The sequence below is a fragment of the Pteropus vampyrus genome, unplaced genomic scaffold, assembly GCF_000151845.1.
Source record: "Pteropus vampyrus isolate Shadow unplaced genomic scaffold, Pvam_2.0 Scaffold548, whole genome shotgun sequence".
Lineage (NCBI taxonomy): Eukaryota > Metazoa > Chordata > Mammalia > Chiroptera > Pteropodidae > Pteropus > Pteropus vampyrus.
In genome coordinates, this window is record NW_011889329.1 from 1313904 (window position 1) to 1341355 (window position 27452).

General features: G+C 36.6%; 1 protein-coding gene and 1 pseudogene across 1 annotated transcript in view; one reads left to right on the top strand and one right to left on the bottom strand.

Moving 5' to 3' along the window:
* GPC4 (glypican 4) overlaps positions 1–27452 on the top strand; it is a 101902-nt gene that overhangs the window by 62123 nt on the left and 12327 nt on the right. Inside the window, exons 2-3 of the mRNA XM_011383865.2 lie at positions 7317–7475; positions 21232–21623. Coding sequence (XP_011382167.1) covers positions 7317–7475; positions 21232–21623 — 551 coding nt within the window. The remainder of the gene's footprint in view (positions 1–7316; positions 7476–21231; positions 21624–27452) is intronic.
* On the bottom strand, positions 16935–17052 carry LOC111733322 (annotated as a pseudogene).

Here is a 27452-nt window from a genome sequence, read left to right on the forward strand (position 1 = left end):
CTGCCTGCCTGCCTGCCTGCCTTCCTTCCTTCCTCCCTCCCTCCCTCCCTCCCTCCCTCCCTCCTTCTTCCTTCTTCCTTCTTCCTTCTTCCTTCTTCCTTCTTCCTTCTTCCTTCTTCCTTCTTCCTTCTTCCTTCTTCTTAATTCCTTCCAGCACCTGGTCGATCGGGCTTGTTCAGGAGTAGTATGGCCATAGACGATGTGCCTTACTTTAAATAAAACTTTGGTACAGTTCAAATGGGGTTCTAAGATTGCCAGATATAAACTTTGGTTTATAATTTGCCTTTTAAAAAATCAGTAAAAAGCCCAGCTTGATTTCTGTCTGGAGTGGATTTTAAAGCTGTTGCACGGTCACTGAAATGAAGTATGGAGTGTTACAGTAACAATACTCACATGAAGAGTATTCTTAGAAAAATATAATAAAACTGATTTTCAAAATAAACATGTTTCTGATTGGCCTTCTCTATCCTACCTTGCAGGATTAGTGCACCTAAAAGTAATTGACAGTCTTAAGCCCTCCAGAGCTATATTTTTGGCAAGGTTTTGCAAAATGCTAACTACCTACATTTCTTTTACTGATTGATAGGAGATCTCAAATCATACATCTGCATAATGACTGTAATTTATGTACTTTATTATTAACGTTTAGGTCAAATGACTTTAGGCTTTCTATATGCATAGCGTATTATGTGCAATAACTTCACTCTTTTTTGCAAGAGGGGAGAATGCATTAATATATACATTCCTCTACCCTCTGGCATTATTTTAAATCTTTAGAGGTTGTATTTCTTTGTTTCCATGAAGCAGAGCATTGTGTGTATTCCTCCTGGGGTTCTTAGGTAACTTGGAGGAGCTGGAGTTCACAGCAACTTGCATGTTAGCTTACTTTGTGGCCCCATGAATTTAGATCTAGAAAGTGAATAGAAACTATTTTGGTAATTCTTTAGACCAAAGACAAAGAATTGTTTACTTTCAGAACAGATAAAATTAGGAAAAGAGTAAAGTAGCAATTGAGGAATTAGGAAAAATACCCCAGTAAATAATAGCTTAATGTAGCTCCCCAATATTAGAATTACATCAAGTATTTATATTTTAAAAAGACTGATGAAAGTCTAGTCCCCCACATGTATTTATTCCTTTTACTTTGAAAACTTTTTTAAAAATAAACTTTATCCTAGAAGAGTTAGATTTACAAAAGTTGGGAGGATAGCACAGTTTTCCTATATCTTACACCCAGTTTTCTCTATTATTAACATCCTTACATTAGTGTGTGGTACATTGTCACAATGGATGAACCAATACTGATGCATTATTATTAACTAAAGTCCGTACCTTATTCTGATTTCCTTAGTTTTGTTTTTTTTTTTACTAACAGTTTTATTGAAATATAATTCATACCCCAAACAATTCAGCCATTTAAAGTGTACAGTGGCTGTTAATGTACTAACAGAATTGTGCACTCACCAAAATCAATTTTAGACCATATTCATCATTCCAGAAAGAAATTTCATACCCTTTAGCTGCAACCCCCTTCCTTCTCCCAACTTCCACCCTTCCCCCTTAGCCCCAGGCAACCACTAATCCACCTTCTGTCTATAGATTGAACTGTGCTGGACATATAAATAAATGGAATCATACAACATTCGGACTGTTGTGATGGGCTCTTTGATTTAACATAGTGTTTTTGATATCCAGCTGTGTATCAGAACTTCATTCCTTCTTATAGCTGAATAATATTCCATTGTACGAACCACATTTTGTTTATCCACCCATTGTTGGGTGTTTGGCTATTATGAATAATGCTGCTATGAACATTTGCATGTAAGTTTTTTGTGATTTCTTTAGGTTTTCCCTAATGTATTTTTATATCCCAGGATCCCATCCAGGATACCATATTATATTTCATCATCATATCTCCTTAGATTCCCAGGGCTTTACTTCTAATGGCTCTTTAGGTCAATGTCTTGACTTGGTTGTCATGAGTTCACCATCACTTAGGCATGCCAATCAGCTCCTAATTGATAATGCTCTCTTTTCCGGCCATCTTTACTCCACTACATTCTACTTCCAATTTGATGTTTCTGAACTAGCTGGAAGAGAGAAAATACTACTCTCCTGGCCCCTCTCCCTCACTTAGTACAAATAGTCAGGAAGGTCTCTTTATGGAGAACTTCAGTAGCTTATGAGAGTATAATAGATGGTCTTCATTTTATCTTTGTTCTACAGTTGCAGTGTTTTACATTTACACAATGCTTCCTTGTTTACACAGGGCTTTTAAGGCTCCAGTGGGTAACTTTCCCAAGAGCCTACAGTGAATCATATAGAGTTGGGACTCAAATCCATATTCCTGACTCCCCACATCAGTCTTCTTATCCCTAGACTACCATTATTCCTGTGGAATGAAAGATCCAAATAGTGTTAAGTATTTGGAACCTTTTAAATCTACTTAAAAACCCCTCATAAAGAGCTAAGTTTTCTTCAAAACCCAAGTGAGGCATTCAATTTCTGCAAGAAAGGCCAATGCAAAATCATATAGTCTCTTACATTTGCAGTTTACAAAGTACTTTTCAGTGTGTTCTTCCCAAATTTCCTCCCTGTAGTCTTACCCTTAGGGTGCAGTTTGTGTCTCTATTATTTACCAAAGGCATTTGGTCGCTTTATCAGTAAAATCAATTGTGGTATAGAGAATGTTTGCCTTAGGAATCATGCTAGCACAGGCCAACCTGGGATCTCTGCCATTGTGTCCCATAAATGTTTCTGGCTGCTGTTTCCTCCATTTAGGACTCCAGGGGGCGAGTAATCACTACAGAGTTACTTTATCTCCTACAGGTACAGAATGTTGACACCTTAGTAATAACTACAACTATTCCTCTATCACCATCCTACACAAAATGTGTGAGAATCTGAGAGACATTTTCTTGGCATCTAGTTGGACTTCAAAATGAAATTTCCAAGAGAGATGCATAAAATGATTGTAAGCCATAGTTAAAAATTGTCTAGTTGATAGTAAATAAGCTGAGGACAGGTATGAGCCCCTATCTACCGTTTATAACATTTTTTATGAGAAGGTGGATTATGAGCAACTGGAAATAAACGGACATTAGTTGTACGCCATTTGTACATCAGAGTCAGCCTTTGGTGAGAGGACTAAATGAAACAAAATGAGAAAGCACAGTCCCACAAATTGTTCACCATAGACCCCTGTTAAAGGATGGAATAGATTCCTCATGTTTAATACCTACTTCTTTAATCATTGATTTGAAGTGCTTCAAAAAAAAAAGAACCAATACACACTTAGCAGGATGGAGTAGTAATTTATTGTGATTGTCTTTGTTCAGCTTCTAAAACTCAGGCATTGATATTAACACTAAGGGGAAATTACATAAAGCTGGTGTGATTGAAAAAAAGTTTGGCTCTTTCGAGTGATTTTGTTTTGTTTTTTAATGCCATGGAGTTAAGCTTTAAAAGCACGCTTCACTGAATTTCATCCAAGCCTCCTAAGGACAGGGCTAGGGGACCTTTTTTTTCTTTTGAGGGCCACTGACCCACAAAGAAAAAAACTAATCAGAGCCATGTATAAAAAGCAACTTAATTTAGGTGCTTCCTTAGAAAACCATAAAATATTCAATTCACCTGCTTTTTAAATTAAGAACAAGAAACTCTCAAGAAGTACAACAAATAAAAAAATTCTTTAGTTTCATGTTATATGCAGTGGAGTAAGAAAGAACAATATGGATAGAATAAAGAGGAAAGCAGACAAGAGTGTTTTAAGGGACTGGAAGAGATACGTGGAGAATAACCTAAACATAGCAAGGGCCATGGAAGCAAGAGGTTGAAATAGAGAAATATGGAGACAAATAGTTGTGGATTATAGCCCACTCTTCACTTGAGCTATTTGAATAACTGGTTAACTACTATTTCTAGCTCTTCTGTGGCTCTAATGCTTAAGCCTTTTAAGTAATAATTTTTATGGAAGGATATGTATCAGAATCACCTAGGGCCCTTTAAAATAATCCTTGTGCTCAGTGCCTCCACTGTAGTAGCTATCTCCCTTGTCCCATATCAGATTTGTTGTCCCTGTGCTCAACCCTCTCAAAGAAAAAAAGTGACATTTTTCTTAAATGAGAAATATGCAGGATCACCAAGCTTAGAAAGGAGAGCTCCAGAAAGAAAAAGGCAACTCTCATTCAAGCACAGCATTTTAGAATCAATCTCAAACATATGTATTATGTCCTTTAAATAATATGCATTCCCTGACTCTTAATATAAACCATTTTGGGTGCTTAAAGTAGAAATAGTCAGATTTTAAAAGTCAAATGAGTTTCTTGAATTCTTATTAGAATGTGGAGTTATAATTTCATTTTCAAATGTACCATGACTGTCCCATTTTTCCCTCCTTGTACTTCTCATCAGTAGAGAATGGAAATGGCACTGAATCCCCAATAGCCTAAGCTTGGGATTTAATGTAATCCAAGTATGTCTTGGACTGTATACTGTCTCAGGCAAGGCTTTTGGCAAGAATGCCAAATTACATTTTCAAGCAATACTCTTTTAGAAATGTGTACAGAATAAGTAGTGTGTTCAAGGCTATACAGGCAAAACTGGCATGCTGGAGTTATTTAGCTTGTTTGCCAGCAGAAGCATTAGCCAAGTATCAACCCTGTTGCTGTCCTTTACATAAGGCAAGCCTTTTACCATTAGACAGAGTCTTCCTGGAAAGTTCTCTCTCAAATGAAAGTGGACTCTTTTTTTTTTTCCTTTTTTTTTTTTCATTAGGTATTGCCAAAACAATGATGTACTTTAGTGTTCAGATATAAGCAGGTCTCCATGAGGTCTTGCTGAGGGCCCCTGGTGGATATGAAAAGGGCGGAGTACATGGGCCCTGCTGGGCTTTTTATATGTGCCAGTGTAAATGATGCTGTGTACTTTCAGCAGGTTTACCAGTAAAACTTTTATTACTATTACCTGTTTTTGAAGGTTGTCTCCTCAATATAAAATTCCTGTGGGTAAGTTTAAACCCCTCAATGTCTAGCACCTTCTTAAATGTAGAACATTTTTTTCTGCTGTCTCTTAGAATTTTCTGGCTTTAGGTTGTATATATGTCTGTGTATGTATGCATTGCAGGTTGGGGGAAAGGGATGCTTTTCCTTAGACTTAGAATCCTATTTTTGTAGGATCCAGTAAGTGACCTTTTAGTTTATATTATATGTGTGAACCTGCTAAGACTTGGTGAACACAGATTATTTTCCAAATTTGTTTATTGTTTTGCCTTAGAAATTCAGTACACTTCACAGCAGAATCTTTGCAGAGGCTTGGAAACCAGCCTGTGATAACCCTTAAAAAGTACCTGCTCCCTTATTATAATTCATTTAAATGGCCTTGTATGTCTTAAGTTCTTATTCTAAGCATTCAGATAATTTTCTACATGTGGTATGAGTATGATATGGATTACTTAATACAGCTGCAGCAAGCACTGTACTAGTTGGGGTCCTTCATATTTTATGTGTTAAAACTGTGTTGCAGGAAATCCTCAACCGTGTAACCAAGAGACAACTGGGTATCTCTCTGTTAATTATATGTGCCAGTTACAAAGGCCTGCTGCAAATTTGTTAAGCCAATGAAGAGGGAGTTTTGTTTTTTGTTGTACCAAAGGTGTTTCCAGAAAGCTGAGCCTTAGCGACCCTTCTTTCACTAATGAGATCTAAGATAATTTGCAGCTTCATAGTTTCTAAACTCTTTTACACACACAAACACACACCCTTTTGTTAAAAGTATCTGTTGACCAAGGGTTTCAAAAATGCCAAAAAGACTTTCAGCAGGTCTGGATGAAGAAGTTATTTGAAGATTGTTTCCCTTCCCCCTTCCTTAAATAGTCCTTTAATGCTGTATACCCCTTGTTGTCTGACAGTAACACTCCTTTTTAATTGCCAGGAAGGAAGAATGATCAGGAATATATATGATTATGTAATTATTTGCATATGTGCAGTTGACAATCCTAGTGTTAGTCAAGTAAGTTGTCAACTCAATTTTAGCTGAAATAGCCACCCCCCTCCCCAAAGCCACTTTGATATCTGTCTCAGGTGAAGACATTTCTTCTAAGCACACACAGCCAAGAAGCAGCAAAGGCGAGCTCATGGCCTAATTCATTTACCATGCTTGGTGTTTGTTAGAGAGATTGGCTCTTCATTCTCTATTCCTTTATTATACACACTTAACCACTGATAGGCTCATATGTCTTCAATATACTTGTTCCTGAGTTCTTGAGATTTTGATTCTTTTCAGATATCTTTTGTCTTACATGGAACATGGACAGAAATAAATAGCAGAAGGAACAGTGAAAGTGAATCCTTATAAACATCTGTACAAAATTATACTAGGGTACTAGTATAATAACACACCAATTAATCTTGGAGCAACAAAAATGATAGTACCTGGTGGTTAATTTTTGAGTAGCATCACATCTCTTGATCATTATGAGGGAGAGGTGTGGGTGAACTTTGAGATCTATATATGTTTTAAAAAAGCCCTCCAAACCCTCATGGCCAAACCACAAGCAAAATGCATTTGGTGTAGGGGAGGGAGATAATTTGTGGGTTGAACTGCTGTGGAGTGAATATGTCTTTGACATTTCTCTTGACTCTTAGGGTTCCTTTACTATATAAAGATTATATTTATTGGAATCCACCTCACAGAATCATAAGGTTAATAGAGTGTCTAGCATTTGCACAGAAGATGCTGGATAAGAAAATCTTAAAATTGAAGATTGTTTAACATCACCTTTTGACTTATACTCTCAAATTATCCAACATGAATTCCCATTGTTTCCTCTTGGCTGACAGCTCCTTGAAATGCACTTATGCCTTTGCTTTCTCTCAGTATAACTATTGCTCATATTTGTTCAATTTTCAGTTGACACATTTTATAAATCATCATTAAGGGTACCTTCTCTTGGAGTGTAAACTCCTAAAGCTAAACAAATATGTCTCATTTGTGTGACTTGCATAGAATCTCAAAGAATTATAAAAATGACTTGGGTTGATATTGAATGATGCTCTTTTTACTGGCCACACTGATTTTCCTATGGTGTAGCAGACTTCCTGACTGGAACATTCTTTTGTCTTTCAGAGATAGCTTTATTATTTTTCCAAGAAGTAAATAAATATTTTTACTTTTAATGAAAGTTTCCATACCCACAGTGCTTAGGCCTTTGCAGGAACCTCACAGATGGAAACGAAGCAGAGTATGTGTACCTAAATCAAACTCTTCCCTCTTGGACTTGGTGAATATGATGGATTGTCTTACATTTTATCTTTCAGGTGATCATTTGAAGATCTGTCCTCAGGGTTATACCTGCTGCTCTCAAGAGATGGAGGAGAAGTACAGCCTGCAAAGTAAAGATGAGTTCAAAAATGTGGTTGGCGAACAGTGCAATCATTTGCAAGCCGTCTTTGCTTCCCATTACAAGAAGTTTGATGGTATGTATTGGAAATTTGTTCTAAGTAATCATCAATATTTGCTTTGTTCCTGAATTTGTTTTGCACTTTTTATTCAAGTCATATTTAAGAGTGGTCTTAAGTTTATACAATTGCTTTTTCAGAGCTTCTCTGTTATCTCAGTCAGTGTTCAAGTTTTTTCCTAAGGTGTTCCTTCTTATGGGATCCCAGTGACAAGTTCGCCCTACAGCTTTATTGCTAGACTCTTTCTGGATGTGCTAGATTCTATATGGTAGTCATTATGGAAATATGGTCACAAGGAGCCAAAACATAGATTAAAGTAGTATAAGTGCTTTCATTTCTTCGGTGAACACAGAATAGTATTGTTGATGCAAGTCACTTAAAAAAATCTTCCTAATAAAAAGCAGGCATCTGAAAAATTAGTTAAAATAACCATAGAGATTGCAGATGCTAGACTTCAAATTAAATTTCAAATGGATTCCCCAAAGACAGCTAGAATTCCCAGAAACTCTGTAGTACACAGACAGGATTAAAGCTCAGTTCTTGAGTTTCCGTGCAGCAGCAGCCCAGAAGTAGCTACTGTAGTCTTCATTAAGCTGGTCTCCTTACCTGGCCTCATTTTAGCTAGGGCTCCAGCTTAATCTAGCCATATAAAGCCATGACCAAACCCATTTCAGTTCTCTGTGCAAAACATGGATTCTTACACACGTACTTTAATAGTGAAGAAATAGTCAATATGAGCAAAATGAGAGGCACTTCAATAATATCTGAAGCAATGTTACAGATAACAGATTTTAAAAACTAGAGTATGTGGTCCAAAACATCTCAGGAGTCTTTTCTTTGGCGCTGTTCACACAGTTTGAAAATTGTTATGAAGTAGATTTAATTTTAATAGGAATTATTTTCTTTGTGCCTGTTTTAAAGGCCATTCTAATTACATAGTACCTTTGAAGCATGCTTTTCTTGACATTATGTGTGGTGAAGATGTACAAGGCAAATTTTCGAGATGTGAAATGTCTTTGAATATTTCTGCAAAGGGCTTGTTACCATGGTGAGAAGCTGGACTAAATTAGATTTGATAAAGAAGGCAGTCTTCAGCTAAAGAATAGGTTGTATTTCAAATATTGGCTTTGAGATTTGTTATCTGAAACTTATAACCAATTTAATAAGTGTTAGTTGGGTTCCCGGGCTACACTATGAAAACATATTTTACTTGTAATGTAGTTGAACTAAATTTTTTTCTATGTAGAATACCATATATTGTACCCATTTTTTCCAACACTTTGTATGCAGACTTGTATGCATAGTTCTGTCTGTTTAGTCTTAATTTTATCTCTTTTCCCTGGATAGATGGAATATAATTTCTTATATTTCTTAATATATATGCTATAGCTATAAAGTATATTTAACAGTGTGTTAACACCACATGAAGGTTGGTGTTATTGGAAAAAGACATTAAACAACCTCTGTCTGTATTGGTCACTAAATTATTGGTATGATTATTGAAAAGAAGGGTATTCTCTTGACTATGATATTTCTCATTCAAGACAGTAACAAAGCATTTTCTTTTGCTTGGAGGAGAAAACTTAGAAAGATAATAATATGGTCATCTTTGAAAACTCAAGATGAGATGCTATTTAAAAAGTACTACTTGGGGGATTAATAATGGAATTTAGAAGGAAAAAGTTCCTGCTCTTTAGAAAAGCTAGCCTGTTGGTAGCATGATGCAATACAGATACAGCTGTTTCCAGGTTCCAAGGCCACCTCCTCCGAGTCTCCCCATTTGTCGTTAGACGTGTCTTTTTCTAGTGTGGAGCCCACAAACAGTGACCTCTCTTGTCTATGAGCCTGATGGTTTGGCTATTCTTTCTCCTTCTTGCTCCCCATGGTTTTATAGCGTTACTCGTATGATTCCAATGTGTAGTTTTTAAAAAGCCATACAGATAAACTTTATCAGTAAGTGTTAACATATGTTTTTGAAAAAAGGATAGAAGAAACAGTTTCTATTACCCTTTCCTACCAGGCTTCACATTCAATCAATGTGTTAACACTGTTTATCAGTTTCAAAAATGGTCACAAAATATTATTCACAAAATATTATTCACAAAATATTATTATGAAATGCATTTTTTTAAAGACTTCAAATTAAAATATGGCATAGACAGTAAAGGTAGTGAGCATAGATTAATTTTTTTTGAAGTAGTTGGTGAAATGTGTTTGTTCTGGAAATCAGAACAGAGCTGGGATACATCGTACACTTCCTTCAGGTTAGATTTTTTGACACAGTTAAATGTTTTTATGATAAAACTTCAGTTCACTTGTATCCAACAAACCATAATCCTCAAGTGGGTGCTGCTTTTATTGATGGGTTGATTGATTTTTAAGGATGGCAATTAAGATCTGACAACACTGCTCAAGGCCTAAAGAGGATGTTGAGTGAAATTGTATGGGGGCTATCTTGACTCTCAGAAATCCAAGGATAGGGTGTATTAGTCAAAGAATTGTCCAAGCCATTATAAAAACCAAACCCTGAGTTATTAATGTGAATGAAAAGAGAGGAAATCGGGTATAATAACAAAATGGCAGCTGGAGAACCAAGATGGGGCCAGTGAGATGACACAAAGAAGGCTGAAGACAAGCACTGAGGAAATAGCAAAGGGACACGTGTAAAGCTATGGTGTCAAGGAGCTCCTTCAAAGGAGCATCTTTTGCTATCTCCAAGCATGCACTATAAATTCAAAGTGGTAACCCTAAGCCCAGGCAATTTCCCCTGTCATCAAAACTTTAGGGATGACAGAAAAAACGGCATAGTTGATAGAGGCTTTGTTCATCCCTCTGGCGACAACAACCAAGTTGAGAAGAAAACATGGACCAAACAGCAAGGAAAGTCACCGGGGATCTAGATGAATAGGAGTACTACAACTAGGGAGAGAAATAAGAAATCACCCTGCAAAAGGAGGAGGTAGGATAGGGCGAGGATGCGAGACTTCCTGGTCCCTAGTGGCTGAGTGGGACAGAGGCTGTGGCTGTGGCTGCGGCTGCGGCGGCTGCAGCTGCAGATACCTCTTAAAGGGGCTGTGTCCACGAGCGGACTTTCGCAGTTTCCGACCTGGTCACTCTGAGCACTAGTGCCTGTTTGGCTGCTTGGGGGCACCAGGAACTTACAGGGGGACACTGAGTTGTCAGAGTGAGGGCCAAGGTGAGACTCTCAAGGGCAGAAGTGCTGGTGGTATCCATTGTTCCTCTGTGGAGCCCTCCCCACTTCCAGTGCGTGTACACAGTGCCGCCAGACCTGAGAAGTCATCAAACTGGATAAGAGAGGTCGCTCTGCCCAGAGAATTCCCTGAAACTCTGCCTTCCCCAACTTGCAGCCCCACCCAATCCACATCCAGGTGTGTCCTCAGAGAGTCTGGTGCTCCTTGCTGAGCCAACTCCAAGACTGATGGCAGCTGATTGTGGTTTCTGGCATGGCCTTTTGAGGAACCAAAAGCATAGCATCTGCGAATGGCTTGCTGAATCTTAACAGGTGGCCCCAGAGGGGCACAGGCTGGGACTAAACTTGGCCTGCAGCCGAACCCCTCTCAGGACTGTGCCACTGGACACCTACTACACAAAGTCATGCTAATAAGACCAGGAGATTTAGGAGCTTTGCTTATTAGTACATAGAAACAGACACAGAAAGGCAGCCAAAATGGGAAGGCAAAGAAGCAGAAACCATATGAGAGAACAGAACAGAGATCCAGAAATAATGGAGTCAAGCAATCTAACAGATGCAAAGTTCAAAACACTGGTTATAAAGATGCTCGATAAACTTAGGGGAAGAGTAAATGAACTCAGTGAGAACTTTAACAAAGAAGAAAAAAAATATGGAAATGGAAATTATAGAAGAGAATCAGTCAGAAATGAAGAACACATTATCTGAAATGAAGAGTATATTAGAGGGAATGAACAGAGTGGGTAATGAAGAGGATAGAATGGCCTCTATAGAGGATAGGGAAGCCAAGGACACTCAATCAGAATGGCAAGAAAAAAGAAGCCAAGGCTATAATAATTTAAGGAGCCTATGGGTCACTGCTAAATGTAAAAATATCCATGTCATAGGGGTACCTGAAGGAAAACAAGAAATTGAAGAGCTATTTGAAGAAATAATGATGGAAAAATTCCCTTACCTGGTGAAGGAAATAGACATACAACCCCAGGAATCTCAGGGAGTCCGAAGAAAGAGGAACCCAAAGAGGCCCACACCAAGACACATCATCATTAAAATGCTAAAGGTTAAATACAAAGAGAGAATCTTAAAAACAGCAAGAGAAAAGCAGTTACCTACAAGGAAGCACCCATAAGACTGGAAGCTAATTTCTCAAAAGAAACTATGCAAGACAGAAGGTCTTGGCACAAAATATTCAACGTGATGAAAACTCAGGATCTTCAACCAAGAATACTTTAATCCAGCAAAGCTATCATTTAGAGTGGAAGGACAGATAAAGAGCTTCTCAGACACAAATAAGCTAAAGGAATTTATCAACACCAAGCCAGAATTACAGGAAATGTTGGAGGGACTTCTTTAAGAAGAAAAAAAAACATGTATCAAAAACAGGAATAAAGAATGGTGGTAACTACATTCCTATCAACAGGTACCTCAAATGGAAAAGAATTGTGTGCTCCAACCAAAAGATAGAGTGGCCAAATGGATTAGAAAGAAAACAAAACTTCTACATATGTTGTCTACAAGAGACTCACTTCAGATTAGAAGACACGCATAGTGTAAAAGGAAAGGAATGGAAAAAGATATTGCCTTGAGCATAAACCTAAAAGCAACAAATGAACAGGATAAACAGAGACTCATGGATATGGACTATAGACTAGTGGTTACCAGAGGTATGGGGTAGGGGGAGGGGGGTGGGTAAAGGAGGTCAAATATGCAGTGACAGAAAGAAATCTAACTATGGGAGGTAAATACACAGTATAAATATATATATGTCTTACTGTTAAAGTGTACAGCTGAAACTTACTGGATTTTGTTAACCAATGTCACTAAAAAAAAAAAGATATTGCCTTGATGGACCTAGAGGGTATTGTGCCAAATGGAATAAGTCAGATGAAGGCAAATATCACATGATTTCACGTACATGTGGAATATAAAGAATAAATAAACAACAACAAAAATGGAAATAAACTCATAGATAAAGAGAATATTTTGAGGGCTATTAGATGGGAGAGGTGTGTGGGGGGGGAGGCGAAAAAGGGCAAAGAGATTAAATAGTACAAATGGATAGTTACAAAACAGGCATGGAAATATAAAGTGTAAAATAAGGAAAATAGTCAACAGTGTTGCACAAATATGTAAGGGAGAAGAAGGGTACTAGATTTAGTGGGGGTAACTACTTCATGAGTTATGTGGATATCTGTTGTACAACTGAAACTAATGTCGTATGCCAACTATCATTGAAAAACAAAAACATTGAATTGCACAATATAAATATGAGCAACTAATCATCTATTCTATTTTAATAAAGCCAGAAAAACAAAAATACAAAACAAAAGAAAAAAAAAGAAAACTTCAGTCATGCTTATGAGATTCTACTTCTTTCTAAGGCAGGATCAATAACTTTTTATGAATTTTAAAATAAGGTTTGAAGCCTTTTAGGGATTAACCTTTAACCAGAAATCGTCTCATTACCCCATTTTTTAAAAAATCATTCTGCCTCGATGAACTCCAGCGAGAATTTAAGTTTCAGTTTTGGCATTTTGGAGCCAGATACCTTAGTTCCTTTATCTCTAAGGTCCTTTTTTGTTTTACAAATTTAAATTTCTATTTGTTACATACCTAAAGAGACTATAAATCTATAAATCATTTTTTAAAGTTGTAAACTGTGTGTGTCTATATGTGTGTATGTGTGTGTTTTCAGAAATGGATGAAGTACAGAAGAACACTTCCTTAAGCAGCAACAAATGTCTCAGGTTTTCCATATTCGAAACTTGTACCTCAGTGTTTAAAGATTCACCTCTTTATTTTCCTACACAATGATCTTGATCCACACTTTGACTTAGATGTTCAATACCAGAAATCTGCCATACTACACTAGAAACAGAGCCAGAAAATGGTAGTGACAGAGCTAGTTGGCTAGCTGCTCCCCCTCTTGGCCAGTTCTGGGATTTTTTTTTGTTCGTTTGAAGTAAAACTGCTAATTAACAAAGCTGAATCAATTGTCTCATGAATATGCTAATCGGATATCAGTTCAGGGGGCTTTGAAAGAATTGCTTGGCGAAGGGAATAGAAGTAATAGAAGTGGGGCATAATCTGTGTTTTGGGACCGCAGCATAAAGACCCACCCCAAAATGTCACATCCCTCAATGTGAGAGACTAGTTGTTTTTAAAAGAAGCATCATTATGTCAAGCAACCCAAATAGATTAAGATTAGAGCTGCTGTGTTAGACATATTTCTGAACTACATAGTAAAAATGATGTAACAACTACAAAGATATATTATTGCTTAACAATTCCCTGGATCAAATTGTTTGCTAGATATTTTGCACCTTAAAATAACTCTTAAGGAAATAGAGATGTTGTCTGAAGCTAGTCTACTGGGAAAACTTTAATTTGTCATTTTAGGAGCAAATATAGCAACTTTGGATAGGAGGCAGAGCACACTAAATTGTTACCCTGATTCTGCTGTGACCTCGGGCAATTAACTAGTCTCAGTTTTCCCATCCATAAAATGAAGGGGTTGAGCTAGATGCTCTCTAAAGACCCTTTCAGTTCTAAAAACTCTGTGAATCTTCTAAACATGTGACTAGACCAGCTGCTTTAGTGAAAGTTCTTACAAGATGTTAATTAGCCGTCTGTATGGTACCCTCTATTTTCCTCCTATCATTTGTGAACTCTCTGCTACTTGCACCAGGTCTTTGAAAACCTTCCCATGATCCTGAAGCTTGTTAACTTGAATAATAGTAGAAAATTTCTGAATTAGCTTAAAAGGCACATAAAAGAAATAATTGTCTGTTCCATCTGTCTGCACGGGCCAACTGTAAATCAGAGTGGCCACCCTTTCCTTAAAGCCCCCTTGTTTTCTCTCATTTCACAAAGGCAGAGCATGAAGCACTCGTTAGATTTAGCCAAATCTGTGTTTTAATCACTGACTGAAATTTTTCCATAGTTCATATTGGCCCTTCATTAGACCACTAGGAAAACCAGTATAGAGGCTCTGTGAGTTGAAGGCATTAGAATTCACATGCCTATGAAAGTAATGACCTCAGTGGGAGCAAGCTGGTCATTCACCTTAAAAGACAAATTTATCCAACTAAGCTTTATGGTCATTAGCTAAACTGAAATTTCTGGAATTTTACTAACTCCTGACCTTAACTATTTTCTAGCTACATGGTTTTATTATTGTCCTTTGCATGGCCATACTGACTTACTAAAGACCTCCTGAGATGTTTTCACATATTAAAAAGTCTTAAATGTGTCATAGAAATATACAATATACATGTAGGATTGAGTTTTAATCCTCACCTCAGATTTCATTCATTAAGATATATTTTTAAAATTTGTTGCTTTTTAAAACCTCTGCTACAGTATAGTTGGCAACATTTCATAGGATGAGTAGCTAAGAAAGTACAGAAAAAGATAGGAGGCCTTCTGGCCTTCCAGCAAATGCAATGTTCATTCCAGATCATGCTAATGTTATTTGATTTAGTTGGAAAGCACTGTTATTCTTTCCCTTACAATTCTATTTTCTTTCCCTTCCATGTGAAGGAGACTAAAATCCCGGGTATTTTTTCTAATTCTTTTTATAATCTCTCTGTGATACTTGATGAGAATGAGCCACTGCCAGCTTACTGTAATCAAATCAAGAGCTCAGACAAAACACACACATTTCTGTATTGACAAAGGTTTTCTGCCTTTTGAGTTGTTATCTGAAGTGTGACCAATTGTGACTCTAGCTTTGGCTGTTTCCTTGGATTGAAAATGCTTGTGCAGCTTCCAAGGAGCCCTGAGCACTTTCACTTTGGGCCTCTGCTATTAGCTTTGACTTCTTAAGAAGACATGGCATAAGCAAGAAGCAGCTGATCTATTTGGAGGCAAGTAAATAAATGGAAGAGCTTTGGTTGAATTGCTTTTATCTACTTTGTTGGTTCATTGCACTTTGAGCCTGGGAGTTGAGAACGTTGTTGTTCATCTCTGCCCACCTTCTTTCCATGTGTCTGTCTGTCCAGGCAAAGAAAAGGGCTTATTTGATCTAGCAATGAGACCAACTGATTGACTGAAAGAATTCCCAAGCCAGTCAGGCCTTTCTTGTTCATTGTCCCTGCCCATCTCCATCACTTCTCATTTGAAAGAATTAGCAAAAGTTGAAACTCTTGTAGTAATATGACTTAAATAGGGACGGTGCTACATAGGCATGCCTTTTCTGGAGGTCGGTTTGGTAATGTGTCAGAAATTTTGAATATGTTCATACTCTTTTATTTAGTAATTCTATGTATAGGTATTTATCTCAAGGAATGAAAGATTTGCATACAGATTTATGTACAGGGATGTTTATCACAGTGTTATTGATAATGACAACTAGGAAATTAGCCTAAATGTCCTATGATGATTACATCATGATCTGTCCCTATGGTGTCATAGTATGCAGTTCTTTAAAATGATGTTTCTGAAGAATTTTTAATCACATAGGAAATGCTAACCGTAGTGTTATGTGAGAACAGGATATAAATACAGCATGATCATAACCATGTGACAGTACATATCTTCATAGGAAAAAGACAGGAAGAAAATGCAGTAAACCATTTTTGCTCTTTTAATGGAGGGATTTGGGGTAATTTATATTTTTTCATACTTTTCCATAGTTTTCAAAGTGCTATAATTTGAAAGTAATACTTTATTGGAAATTTAGTATTTTTTAATAAAAAATGTAAGAAGTGCTTTGGTGAGTTTTTGAAAAAATGTTTTTTTTCTTAAGTATCACAATGCTCACTGTAGACAAATTGGAAAAAGTAGAAAAATGCATTAAAGCCTCCAGCAATTCAGATGAATTAATAGAATGGAGGGAAATACAGTTATTTTTGAAAATATAAAGGTATTTCTTTTGACTATAAAATACTACTGAAAAATTTAGGTGAACAAAATTGAGAAATAATATTGAGAAAAATCATTCCTAGTCCCCAACGTTCAATCCATCACCACTTTATTTACCTACAGTGTTTTTGTTTTGTTTTGTTTTTTGTTTTTGCTGTGCAGGTACATACTACATACACACACACGTCTAATTTTCAATTGACTCAGCTTCCGATCCTTATAAAACTCTAGTTTACACTGCTCCTGGCTGAGTTCTTTCTTAGCCACCAACTGTCTTGTTTTTTGTTTGTTTATTTGTTTGTTTGTTTGTTTTTAGGCGAGGCAACCCTTGGTTGACCTCACAGATTGCAAGGACCTTGTCGACTTACATTCCCTTATTTTATTTTATTTTTTATTTTTTACGCCTGCAGCACCTGGTCTTCTTAGGTGGTCTCCCATCCAAGTACTAATCAGGCCCGACCCTGCTTAGATTCCGAGATCAGACAGGATCAGGCTTGTTTAGGTGGCATAGCCATAATTAGCCATCAGTTGTCTTAAAATTGGCTTAAGGCATAATGATTATGAAGGGATGATTGCTAGGTGTCTCAGGCCTACACAGTTTTTCTTCTGCAGTTAAAGTCTGACTCTGATCCTGAATTCCAAATAATGGGGAGAAAAGTGGAGATGGGCATTGCAGCAATTAATAAACTTGCTATTGATGACTGTGGACCACGACCTGAATGTCTAGTTTGTGTTTTATTCTTCATTATAGAAGGAACTGTCATAGGAAGAAATGAACAAGCAGGATGTGAAAGCATTATACAAGAACATAGGAGAGCTGCTATTTGATAGAAGGAATAGATGCAAAGGTTCCCCCCACTTTTTTTCCTTACAGCAAATTATTATGGTTTGATTGATAGTGTACCTAATTGATGTGGATTTTATAATTTAAGTTATGTCTACTGTCCTTAATAGGAGGGCTTTTGGAAGCAAAAAACACAAGTAGAATAGTTTCAATTAGCAGGGCCAGTAAGAATAAGTCTAAGGAGAAATGTGTTTGAATTCTTTGACTTTTGTTCTGTTGACTTACATGGGTGATATAGATGAATATTTAAAACTTGCTATATAAAATGAAGGATTTTATAGATGCTTTAAAGATTTCTGGTGCATTCATAAAACCATGTGGCGAGTAAAGGTGAATTGGATGGAGGAAATTTGTCTTTCTAGAAATTTTCATTACAGTATGATTGAGGAGGAAGGTTAAATGCATGGTAAAACTGTGCTTTGATTTGAGCCATTAATAGCCACTCAGTACATACTTAAAAAATTGTACAGCCATTTGGAGAGAAAAAAATCCTCAGATTTTAACTTATATCAGTTTTATAGAATTTCTATGAATAGTCCACTCAAATGATCTTTATATTTGCAATTTAGATGGCCACACTGAAGAGTCTTTAAAAATGTGAAGGAAAGGAAACCAATTTTCTGAATGATTTAAATGAATTAGAATTTAGTATATATGTAGCACCAACATAATTTCTTAAAGTATACATTAATATATATCACACACACACGCGTGTGTACGCACGCACACACATGCACACAACCTTCCTAGACAAAATTTGAGCCATGGGAAACAAATAAGATCCATGGTGGTGTTGGACAGAGTACATGCTGATTTGAAATCAGTCTTACTTTTCATTAGATCGTTTCTCTTATACCAATGTTTTAGTATTTAGCTCTTGACCAATGTTTTAGTGTTTCTTTGACCTGGGGCACTTTGAAGGCTAAAGGACGAATGTTGGTGTTTCATAGAGTTTTTAAATTAAAACTAAGCTCGATGTGCCACTCTGCCCCCACCCTTAAAACCAGTGCAGCTGTAGATGCCATTCATTAGAAATGCAGGTGAGTATTCATAAAAGCACAAGTCAAATAATTCTCAACATCTTGTTTCTACACTAAATGATGTGTGCCAATTTTATGAGCAATATAATAAAAATCCAATACTTACTTACAATAGGGTAACATGTCCTGATAAACCTATTATAAGTGGAAAATATGGTAAGTCAAAAATGCATTTAATACGCCTAACCTACCGAACATCATGGCTTAGCCTAGCCTATCTTAAACGTGCTCAGAACACTTACGTTTACCAAAAGTTGGGCAAAATCATTTTGCTACTGTTGCCCAGTGTAACAAGAGAGTATTGTACTATATTTCAAAATTCAAAATTCGAAGTACAGTTCTCCTGAATGCGTATTGCTTTCTCACCACTAAAGTCAATCAACAATAAATCATACCATCACCCCAGTCAGAGACTGGCTGTATAAGGAATGCCCTATGGTTGCCCTTGGAATCTGCTCTTTGGATCATGAAATATCAATAGCACTGGATTGATGCAAAGCTTGTATATTGAACTCAATTACCACAGTTTATTTTTCTAATGTGTGAAAGCTGTCTATGTGTGTAACACAGTGGACATGTAATAACACAACTCAGTGTGCCTTCTTTTATGTCCCTGATGAGTCAGCACCACTTAGCAAGGATGCTGGTGATTCAAGCAAGGTATGGGAGGTGGACCAGATGACTTTTCAGGTCTCTTCTCACCCTAAGACTTTCCAACTTGAATTCTAGAGAAGAGCCACCTACATCTTGACACTTAATTGTGAGACATTTCCACACAAGAAAATTCGTCCCCAGAACATCATAAAGAAATCACAACTGAGAATGCAATAAAAAAAATTTAAAACCCAATTCATTGGAAAGACATTTTCCCCTAATTAAAACATTAATGCTTATCTGAATGCTTCATATTTATTTAACATAGTCCCTGAGCTGGTGGTTATTGCTAGTCAAAGGTAAAATGGGAGAAGTTTCATTGGCTAGAGCAGTGAGTGGTTCTCAAACTTTAGGGTACGGCAGAGTCATAGATAGCTGGGCCCAACCTCCAGGGTTTCTGATTCCCCAATAAGTATAGGCTAAGGCACACGAACTTGGATTTCTAACATGTCTATCATTGAGAACCACTTGGGATTTGGGAGAAAATCAGAGACCTTCCCAGGTACCTGATTTGAGTGATGCTTTTCATATGGTTCCGCTAGCTTCTCGTGTACTTTCTGGCCTTCATTAGTAAAAGTGCCAGGCTGTATGCTTGTATTGTAATGGGGATGAGGGTGTTGACTTGCCTGTTTTTACTCTTCAGAGGGAATCCACTCCCCTTTCTCTCTCTAAAGAAAGCCCAGGAAATAAAAGGCAAGTGGTAGAAAAGAAACTAAACAGAAAAGGAAAGGAGAGAACTCCCCCTCAGGAAAAAAAAAATCACACAAACAAATCACACATAGTTTGAAAAGCTGGAACCCAAAGAACTATAACTTTAGTCCCAAGCCACAAGAAACTACATAGTGATGAGGTAGGGGCATAGGTAAGGAATCTCTTGGAAACGAGGAAAGTCACACAAATTCCCTACAAAAGACTTCAGTGTTTTCAGTCCAGGTTTTGAGAAGCTATTTGGAATTTTCAGCCTCTGGTTTGCCCACCCAACATGATAAGAATGGTTTTGTTAACTCTACTGCATTTTGATCAGCTTCTAGCTTTGAAGGAGGCATCATGTTTTCTTTTCTGCTCCATGTTCACTTGGAGGCAATTTCTTATTTGATGTGGTCCTTATACTTTGCTTTGGTATTTATTACATTTCCTACTTAAAAAGTTCATATCATGAGGTGTTTATTTTTATACCAGGCATAGATTCTTTAAGAATGATTAATGTAACAGATACACCATTAGCTCCTTGTCTTCATTGAACTTCCTGAGGAAAGCCTCAGGAAAAACTAAAGAGGCTAAAATCTTCAACACTTAAGCTGTGGGTATGTGGTAGCCAAAATGTAAATCTGAAATAACCTGGTATTTTTATATAATTTTTCAGTTATTTTTCCTTGTTGTCTTACAAATACACCAAATATGTGGTTGAGTCTGTTATGCATTTCATATCTCCCCCCTTTCTCTCTCAAGGGGCACTGGAAAAAATCTTGCGATGTTAGTGTATGAATACTTTAGGAACTCAAGGTCAATTTCGATACTCCAATTTGTAGCAATCTCACATGGAACACCTGAGAACTTATTTTCAGAAAACTTATATGCTTGCTTCTTGGGGTATTTCATTATGTTTCTTTGCCTCAAGCATTTCCCATGCAGTTTTCTTGCATGTCATATAGATGTAGGAAGGAGAAAAAATATTGCGTCCAAGTAAAATAACACCTTTTAAAAATACTTGTGTCAGGTTACAATTAGGAGGCATTATTAACATTGGTTTAGTTTCTTACAGAATAAAGTTCTGGGAAACCTCATGATTTAGACTTCAAGTACTCATATTTATCTAGTTCTTTATTTACCTTCTTGATTGAATGAGAAAGAGAAGAGTGTGTACACGCATGTGTGTGTATGTGTGTTCTGTATTGACTCCTGATGTTATTGGATTAAATTTTCATTTTTCTATCTCTTTGACATATACACATATGTAAGTTACTTTGTGACATAGATTTCTTTTCACTGGCAATTATCAGATGCCAAATTCCCCCAAAGAAATTTACCATATATACAAGCATGTATTCTTATTTAATTTTGTGATTATTTTTGTTGTTGTCATTTTCAGATTTACCTGAAAAGCACTGTTATTTAATTACTGAAACTTTCTTTTTCCTTCCCTTTTTGTTTTCTTTTTAGAATTCTTCAAAGAACTACTTGAAAATGCAGAGAAATCCCTGAATGACATGTTTGTGAAGACATATGGCCACTTATACATGCAAAATTCTGAGCTATTTAAAGATCTCTTCAAAGAGTTGAAGCGCTACTATGTGGTGGGAAATGTGAACCTGGAAGAAATGCTAAATGATTTCTGGGCTCGCCTTCTGGAGCGGATGTTCCGCCTAGTGAACTCCCAGTACCACTTCACAGATGAGTATCTTGAATGCGTGAGCAAATATACGGAGCAGCTAAAACCCTTTGGAGATGTCCCTCGAAAATTGAAGCTACAGGTTACTCGTGCATTTGTAGCAGCCCGTACTTTTGCTCAAGGCTTAGCAGTTGCAAGAGATGTAGTAAGCAAAGTCTCTGTGGTAAGCACTATTTGCATTCTGTGTTTTTGTTTTATTTTGTTCCATTTAAAAAAAAAAAGTTTGGAAGAGGTCGAAAAACAAATCAGCAGAATTCTGTCAGCTCAATAACAATCTTTTCTCTTCAAATCTTTCTTTTGCCTCTTCCTTCCTACACTTTGTCTTTATATATGTACATCATGTAATTATAAATAATACTATGATGAACATCTTCATATGTCATTGTCATTCTTTTCAGTGGATTTTTTAGTAGCTATCCTTAGAAGTAGGATATATATTTACTTTGGAACCTTAATTTAAAATGGGTTTAATACCTCAATACTCTTTTTTCAGCTCCTAGTCTACTCCCCCAGTAGAAAAAGGAACATACATAGACAGGCTCCACATTAGATTGTTTCGAATGGCTATGTTTGAGCCTACTAGTTACAGTCTAGAAAATCATTTAACATCCATTACTATATGTTTTCTTGTTTTAAGGTGTACCCAGAGCTCTTAAGACAGAGTTTTCTATGACAATTAACATGGGCCACCTGTTCTTAACTTATGACCTTGTTTATAGAATTACCAATAGAGGAAATGAAATTGCAATATGTGGGCAAGAACAGATGAAATGAACCACATTTTCCTCATTCGTAAATTAAAGGAATTGGGCTAGACCAGTATTTTTTCAGACTGTTTTTCGGAGCTAGCTAAGGAGGTACTTCAGGGCCTCCTCGAGGAGAGGCAAGGGAGACGTGATTTCTAGTGGGTGAGACTATGTGAGCATCTGTGACTTTACCTCTTGGCTCCACCAGAAAAACTTTGCTTTCCTCAGTTTTATGCAGTAGGGTTTTCAGCAAAATTTCAAGGAGGAAAGGTCCTATGGTTTCTTCACCTCCCCCTCCTTGATGAAATGTGAAAACTTCTTAAAGGCCTTCCTACTTCTACTCTTCCATGACTCAGTACCACTGAAGAAATAGAATACATTGGGGCAGTTACCTTTGCAAGACTGATCTTAGTGCTATTATCTTTAGGCCCTCGAAAAGCCAAATTTTAGTCCATTTCTAAAAAGTCCAGATACATGAGGACAACAGCTTCTGCTTAGGTCATTTGGTTGTTTTGAGGACTGGACAGCAATACAAACACCAAAATATCAACCTGATTGCCTGTCAGAGAGTTAATTTCAAGTTAAGGTGACCATATAATTTATTGTCCAAACCAGGACACTTATTGTCTAAATCAGGAGGTGCTTATTAGCAATCATACTCAGACAATATGTGCCACTAATTTTTGATAGCAAGCACGACTGTCTTAGGCAGACCAGGATGCATGGTCACCCCAGTTAGAGAGGAAACTTACATTTACTAGAGTGAAGATACAAAGTCTAAAGAATTGTGCATTATTAGAAAAACAGGTGCTTATAGGATATTTCATATTAGAATTGGTGAGAATAAGGATTTGTTGATTGGTTGCATTCATTATTTTAGTTTTGTTTTTTCTCTCAAGGCCTGAAACTGTCAGAAAACAATTCCTTCTAGCATGTTTTTGTTCGCTCTTTTTACTCCTGATATTTTTATTGCAAATTGCAAAACGTTGTTGGGACATATGAGGGTAGGTGGGAGCAAATGGGGAGGTGATGGTTATCATTGAAGAAATAATCTGATTCCTAAACTTCTGCCAACTTCAGCAACCATGATTAATCTTGGAGATGCTCACATCGGAGTTCCTCAATAAGGCACATTTAATCCAGATCAAAGTTATTTACATTGTAGTTCACGTAACTCATTCCCTGCCGCCTTTCGATAATTCCTTGTATTCTTAAGCCGAATAGGTGGAAAGGTGCTGCTGTGTAATTTGCATGTCTGTGTGTGCATACATGTGTGTGCACACTCGAAAGACGAGGAGAAATCCCCTTACAAGTGTTTGAAAAGTGGTTTATTTACAGTAACCACCTGCCTGCCTTTGAGTTGATTCCTAGGAAGGACCATGCAGCTGGCTCAAGCCTGTCTTGTTGTTAGCCTTACTTTGCAGGGTAGGAACCCCCTTAGGCAACTGAGACCCCAGGAACCCTAATTTGGGTGGAGGGTGGTGGATGAAGAAGGAGGCGGTTTTGAGATAGTTCATTGCAGGTTAAAAAATTGAGGAGTAGAAGGCTTGCTATTGTCCACATCAGCCCACCTCCAAAGGTTAAGGGGAAGTAAGTCATTATGGCTTCCCTGTATTGCATTCTTCTTCACCTGATTCTTAAAATAAGTGGGAAACTAGTAAGATTGACTTTTATATTTATGATTCAAACACCCTTCCCTATGCAATACAGAGTATGTGACCCAAAATGAAATAGTCAAAATCAATTTCTGACATTCCTTTGGTATAATTTTTTTTTTTTAAAAAGACATTTCTTGTATACATTAATGTTAAGTTGTTTGAGAAAGTTACTTTCTAAATGTAACCCTAATTGTTTTTTAGAATTGATCTTTATTCCATATTCATTGTATTTTCATATCTGTCTAAGAGAAATGCCTAGTTATATGAGAATACAGTGAATACAAGCTTACAGAGCTTAATTTACCTTGGGTAAACATTACTAGCCAGTCATTTAATTGAGAACACTGTTTTGTGACTACTTTAAGTATTGCAATTAGAAACTTTAAAATGTTTTGCCTCACTACTGAGTTTCTTCTAGTCTTAAGGACTGACTTGCAATCAAACCTTTCAACTAAGATGGGAAAGTCATCAAAATTATATCATAATACATTCAGGCATCAAATCAGTTTTTAAAGGTGCTAAAACACAAATTATGTAAAAACCTATCTTTGTAATGTTTCTGTTTAGAAGCATGTAAGGAATACTTGCGCATTAGAGAAATATCCCTTACATTAATTTTTGGAGTATGACTACCAGTTAAACAGCTTTTAATAAATGACCTGGCTGTCAGAAATATTTCAAATTATTGAACATGTTGAAAAATATACATTTGATTAATAAAATAAGTAAGCTTTTCTCTTAGTTTGGATGCCCAAACAATGTTTTTTGTTATGGATTCCCACTCCTCTGAATGGCTGTTCCAAGTGTAGTTTGCAACTAGAGAAACCTAAGAAATAAACAGTGCTGTTTTTGGTTTCCAACAGGTTTAATTACCTTGGCCTGAAAAAGGCCTTTCAGAGTGGAGAATGTATTTCCTAATTAAAAAGAGCCACCTCACCTATTTCATCTACAAAGAGGTCTTTAATTTCAAATATGAAAAGCATCACAGTCTTGGGGCTAGTTATTGGATTCTTAACTTAGAGATGTTCTCACTTTTTCTTCATGAGTGGATGCCTTGGTTTTCCAGTTTACTTTTGCAACAGAAGGATTGTGGTTTTACATTGAGCAGTGATTTGATTATCACTAAGCTTTTAAAAAGCCATTAGTACCAGCAAACTTAACTTGGTTAAAGAGAAAGTCACTCCTTACTTTAAATATACTTGCCTTGCTAAAGTTTCTCTGCCTAAACTATCCAATGATTTCAGCTTAGCTTACTTCATTGAGCTTTACAATTCAAACTACAGAAAAGTCCCTTTAATTAATAACAGATGGTTCAAGAATACCCCTGTGCTGCACATCTTTGTATTACTTATTTCATCTTTACTTGTCGTGGTTTATGATACATTTCTTATTTACCTTCTTGTAGCAGCAGTTTTGCCTAGAAGGGTGAAGTCTGTTGTGGTCTTTTAAAAATGTACAAGTGGTTACATGCACCATGAAAATTAATAGCTCTTATGCCAAAAAGAGTTGCATTCTCATGGTTTCAATTAATGCTGACATAATGGGACTATGTCTATACCCCAACCCCAAACTACAGGGACTATAATTAGAAATTGGTGTCTTACCATTGTGATGTCTAAATGACTGTCCTGCCTTGAAAACAGTTTTCATTGCTCCCCCTTCATTTGTCTATTCACAATGCTCCAACACCTACAAGAGTACTATACAAATTATTTTGTCACTTTCCTGAATCATTATAAACATAAATTTTATAAATGGTCAATATAGAAAGCTTCTCAGAAGCAAAGTGTAGACATTTATTTAACCCTTAATGTTCTTTTCACTTACAACCTAAGAACTGGAATTGAAAGAGGAAGGTGGAACTCTAGATGTAGTGGGGGTAGAGATGGTGATGGTAGGAATGTGAAAAGTGTCAAGGATGGAATAAATCGAGATTATATACTCTCAAAACAAAAATAGAGTCTTCTACAAGGTAGTAATACAATGATGCTTCAACTTCTAGGTCGTAATTGAGTCTAATAATTTAAAACAAAATAAGACATACTTTCAAGTATTTATATAGCTTCAGTTTTATCTACAGTCAGTCTATCTACAAACATTCCTGAATGAATCCTAGCTTATTCCATATGTTTTGTTATGTCTTTAATGCTCTGTTATTGGGGAAATAGTTAGGAACCTCAACCTCCTTTCCTTGTGTGTACATTGACTTCAAAACTAGTTAGGGAGTTGTTGAATAAACTCATCACATCTTATCACATGTTTGGGTTCCCTATCTCTTTTACCATAAATTTGGGAAATATTTCCTGTTATTTTATTAGATGCTTATGTTATCAAGGAACAGATAAAATCTAGACCTTTTCTGTTTGTTTGGTACCGTTGGCTGTGCAAGAAAAAATGTTGCAGCCAACGTATGTTAGGAACTGAAATAAACTAAGAGAAAATGTGTTTTTAACTTCAGTACAGCATATTGACTGCCATCACTGTGTAATGTGGCTTAAGGCTCATTCTGAATTACTGAAATGAAATCCAGGCTGCATGAAGAGCACTGCTCCAGTGTTGTTGTTGTTCAGGCTGCTTGCAGTAGTTTTTAATGTGGCACTTGGAAAATACAGGTTATTTCATAGAAAATTTCAATCTATATTAAAGAGTGTTTGCAGACAAAGGGACTTTTCTGCAAAGACCTTATGGCAGAAATGGCATGCAGATATTAAGTTAAATGTATATCCTGAGGAAGGCAGGAATGACTATTTTTAAAAGAGTCTTAATAACTTATAAAGGAAATGAGGATTCTTTTCTCCACTGACTTTTACCAAGAAACACAGACCAGCTCCTAAAATCTAAATTCTAAGGCACCTCCTAGAGTTACCTTAACATTTAGAAAGACCTTGGTAAGTTTTGAAGGATTTTATAAGGCTTGAAAATTGGCTATTAATGTATTGTCGTTAGTGTTCCGTAACTCAGATTGATTTTGATTTGTTAATATAGAAATATTGAGTCCAGATGATCCCTTTCTATCATACTCCCCTGCAAAGTAAACAAATCAAACTACCCCATTCTTACATAGTCAAAACTTTTTTCTTATATAAGTAATGCCCCAGTTTCTAGTAGAAATTGACAATCTCTTATACATTTAGCTGAAATTCTTTCAAAATGTTAAAACTTCAGCAAAATGTGTTTTCTGTTTTGTTTTGCTCAAGTGAAATCTTTTCTCTCCACATCCAGCAGTGTTTCCTTGAGTCTTTGAATTCTGTGTGTATGTGTGTGGGGGTAATATGCATTTTTCTCACCTCTGAAGCATATTGAACCATTCTAAGGACATAACATTGGCTGAATAAGTCATTATTGTTTATTAAACAATATGTAATATCTAAATATCTAGTCAGAATTGTTCCACATAGAAAAGTTGCATCCTAACTTACTCTGTAACATAAAAACTGATTCATTTGGTCAATAAATTTGAAAACTGCAGATTCTTACTAGAAAGCATCCAGCCCTTTAGCTGAGTGTTCACTGTGTGTAGATACCCTGTGTACTGGGTCTGGGAGCAATGGAGAAGGACCAGCTCCAGGTGCTGCCCTCAAGGTTCCT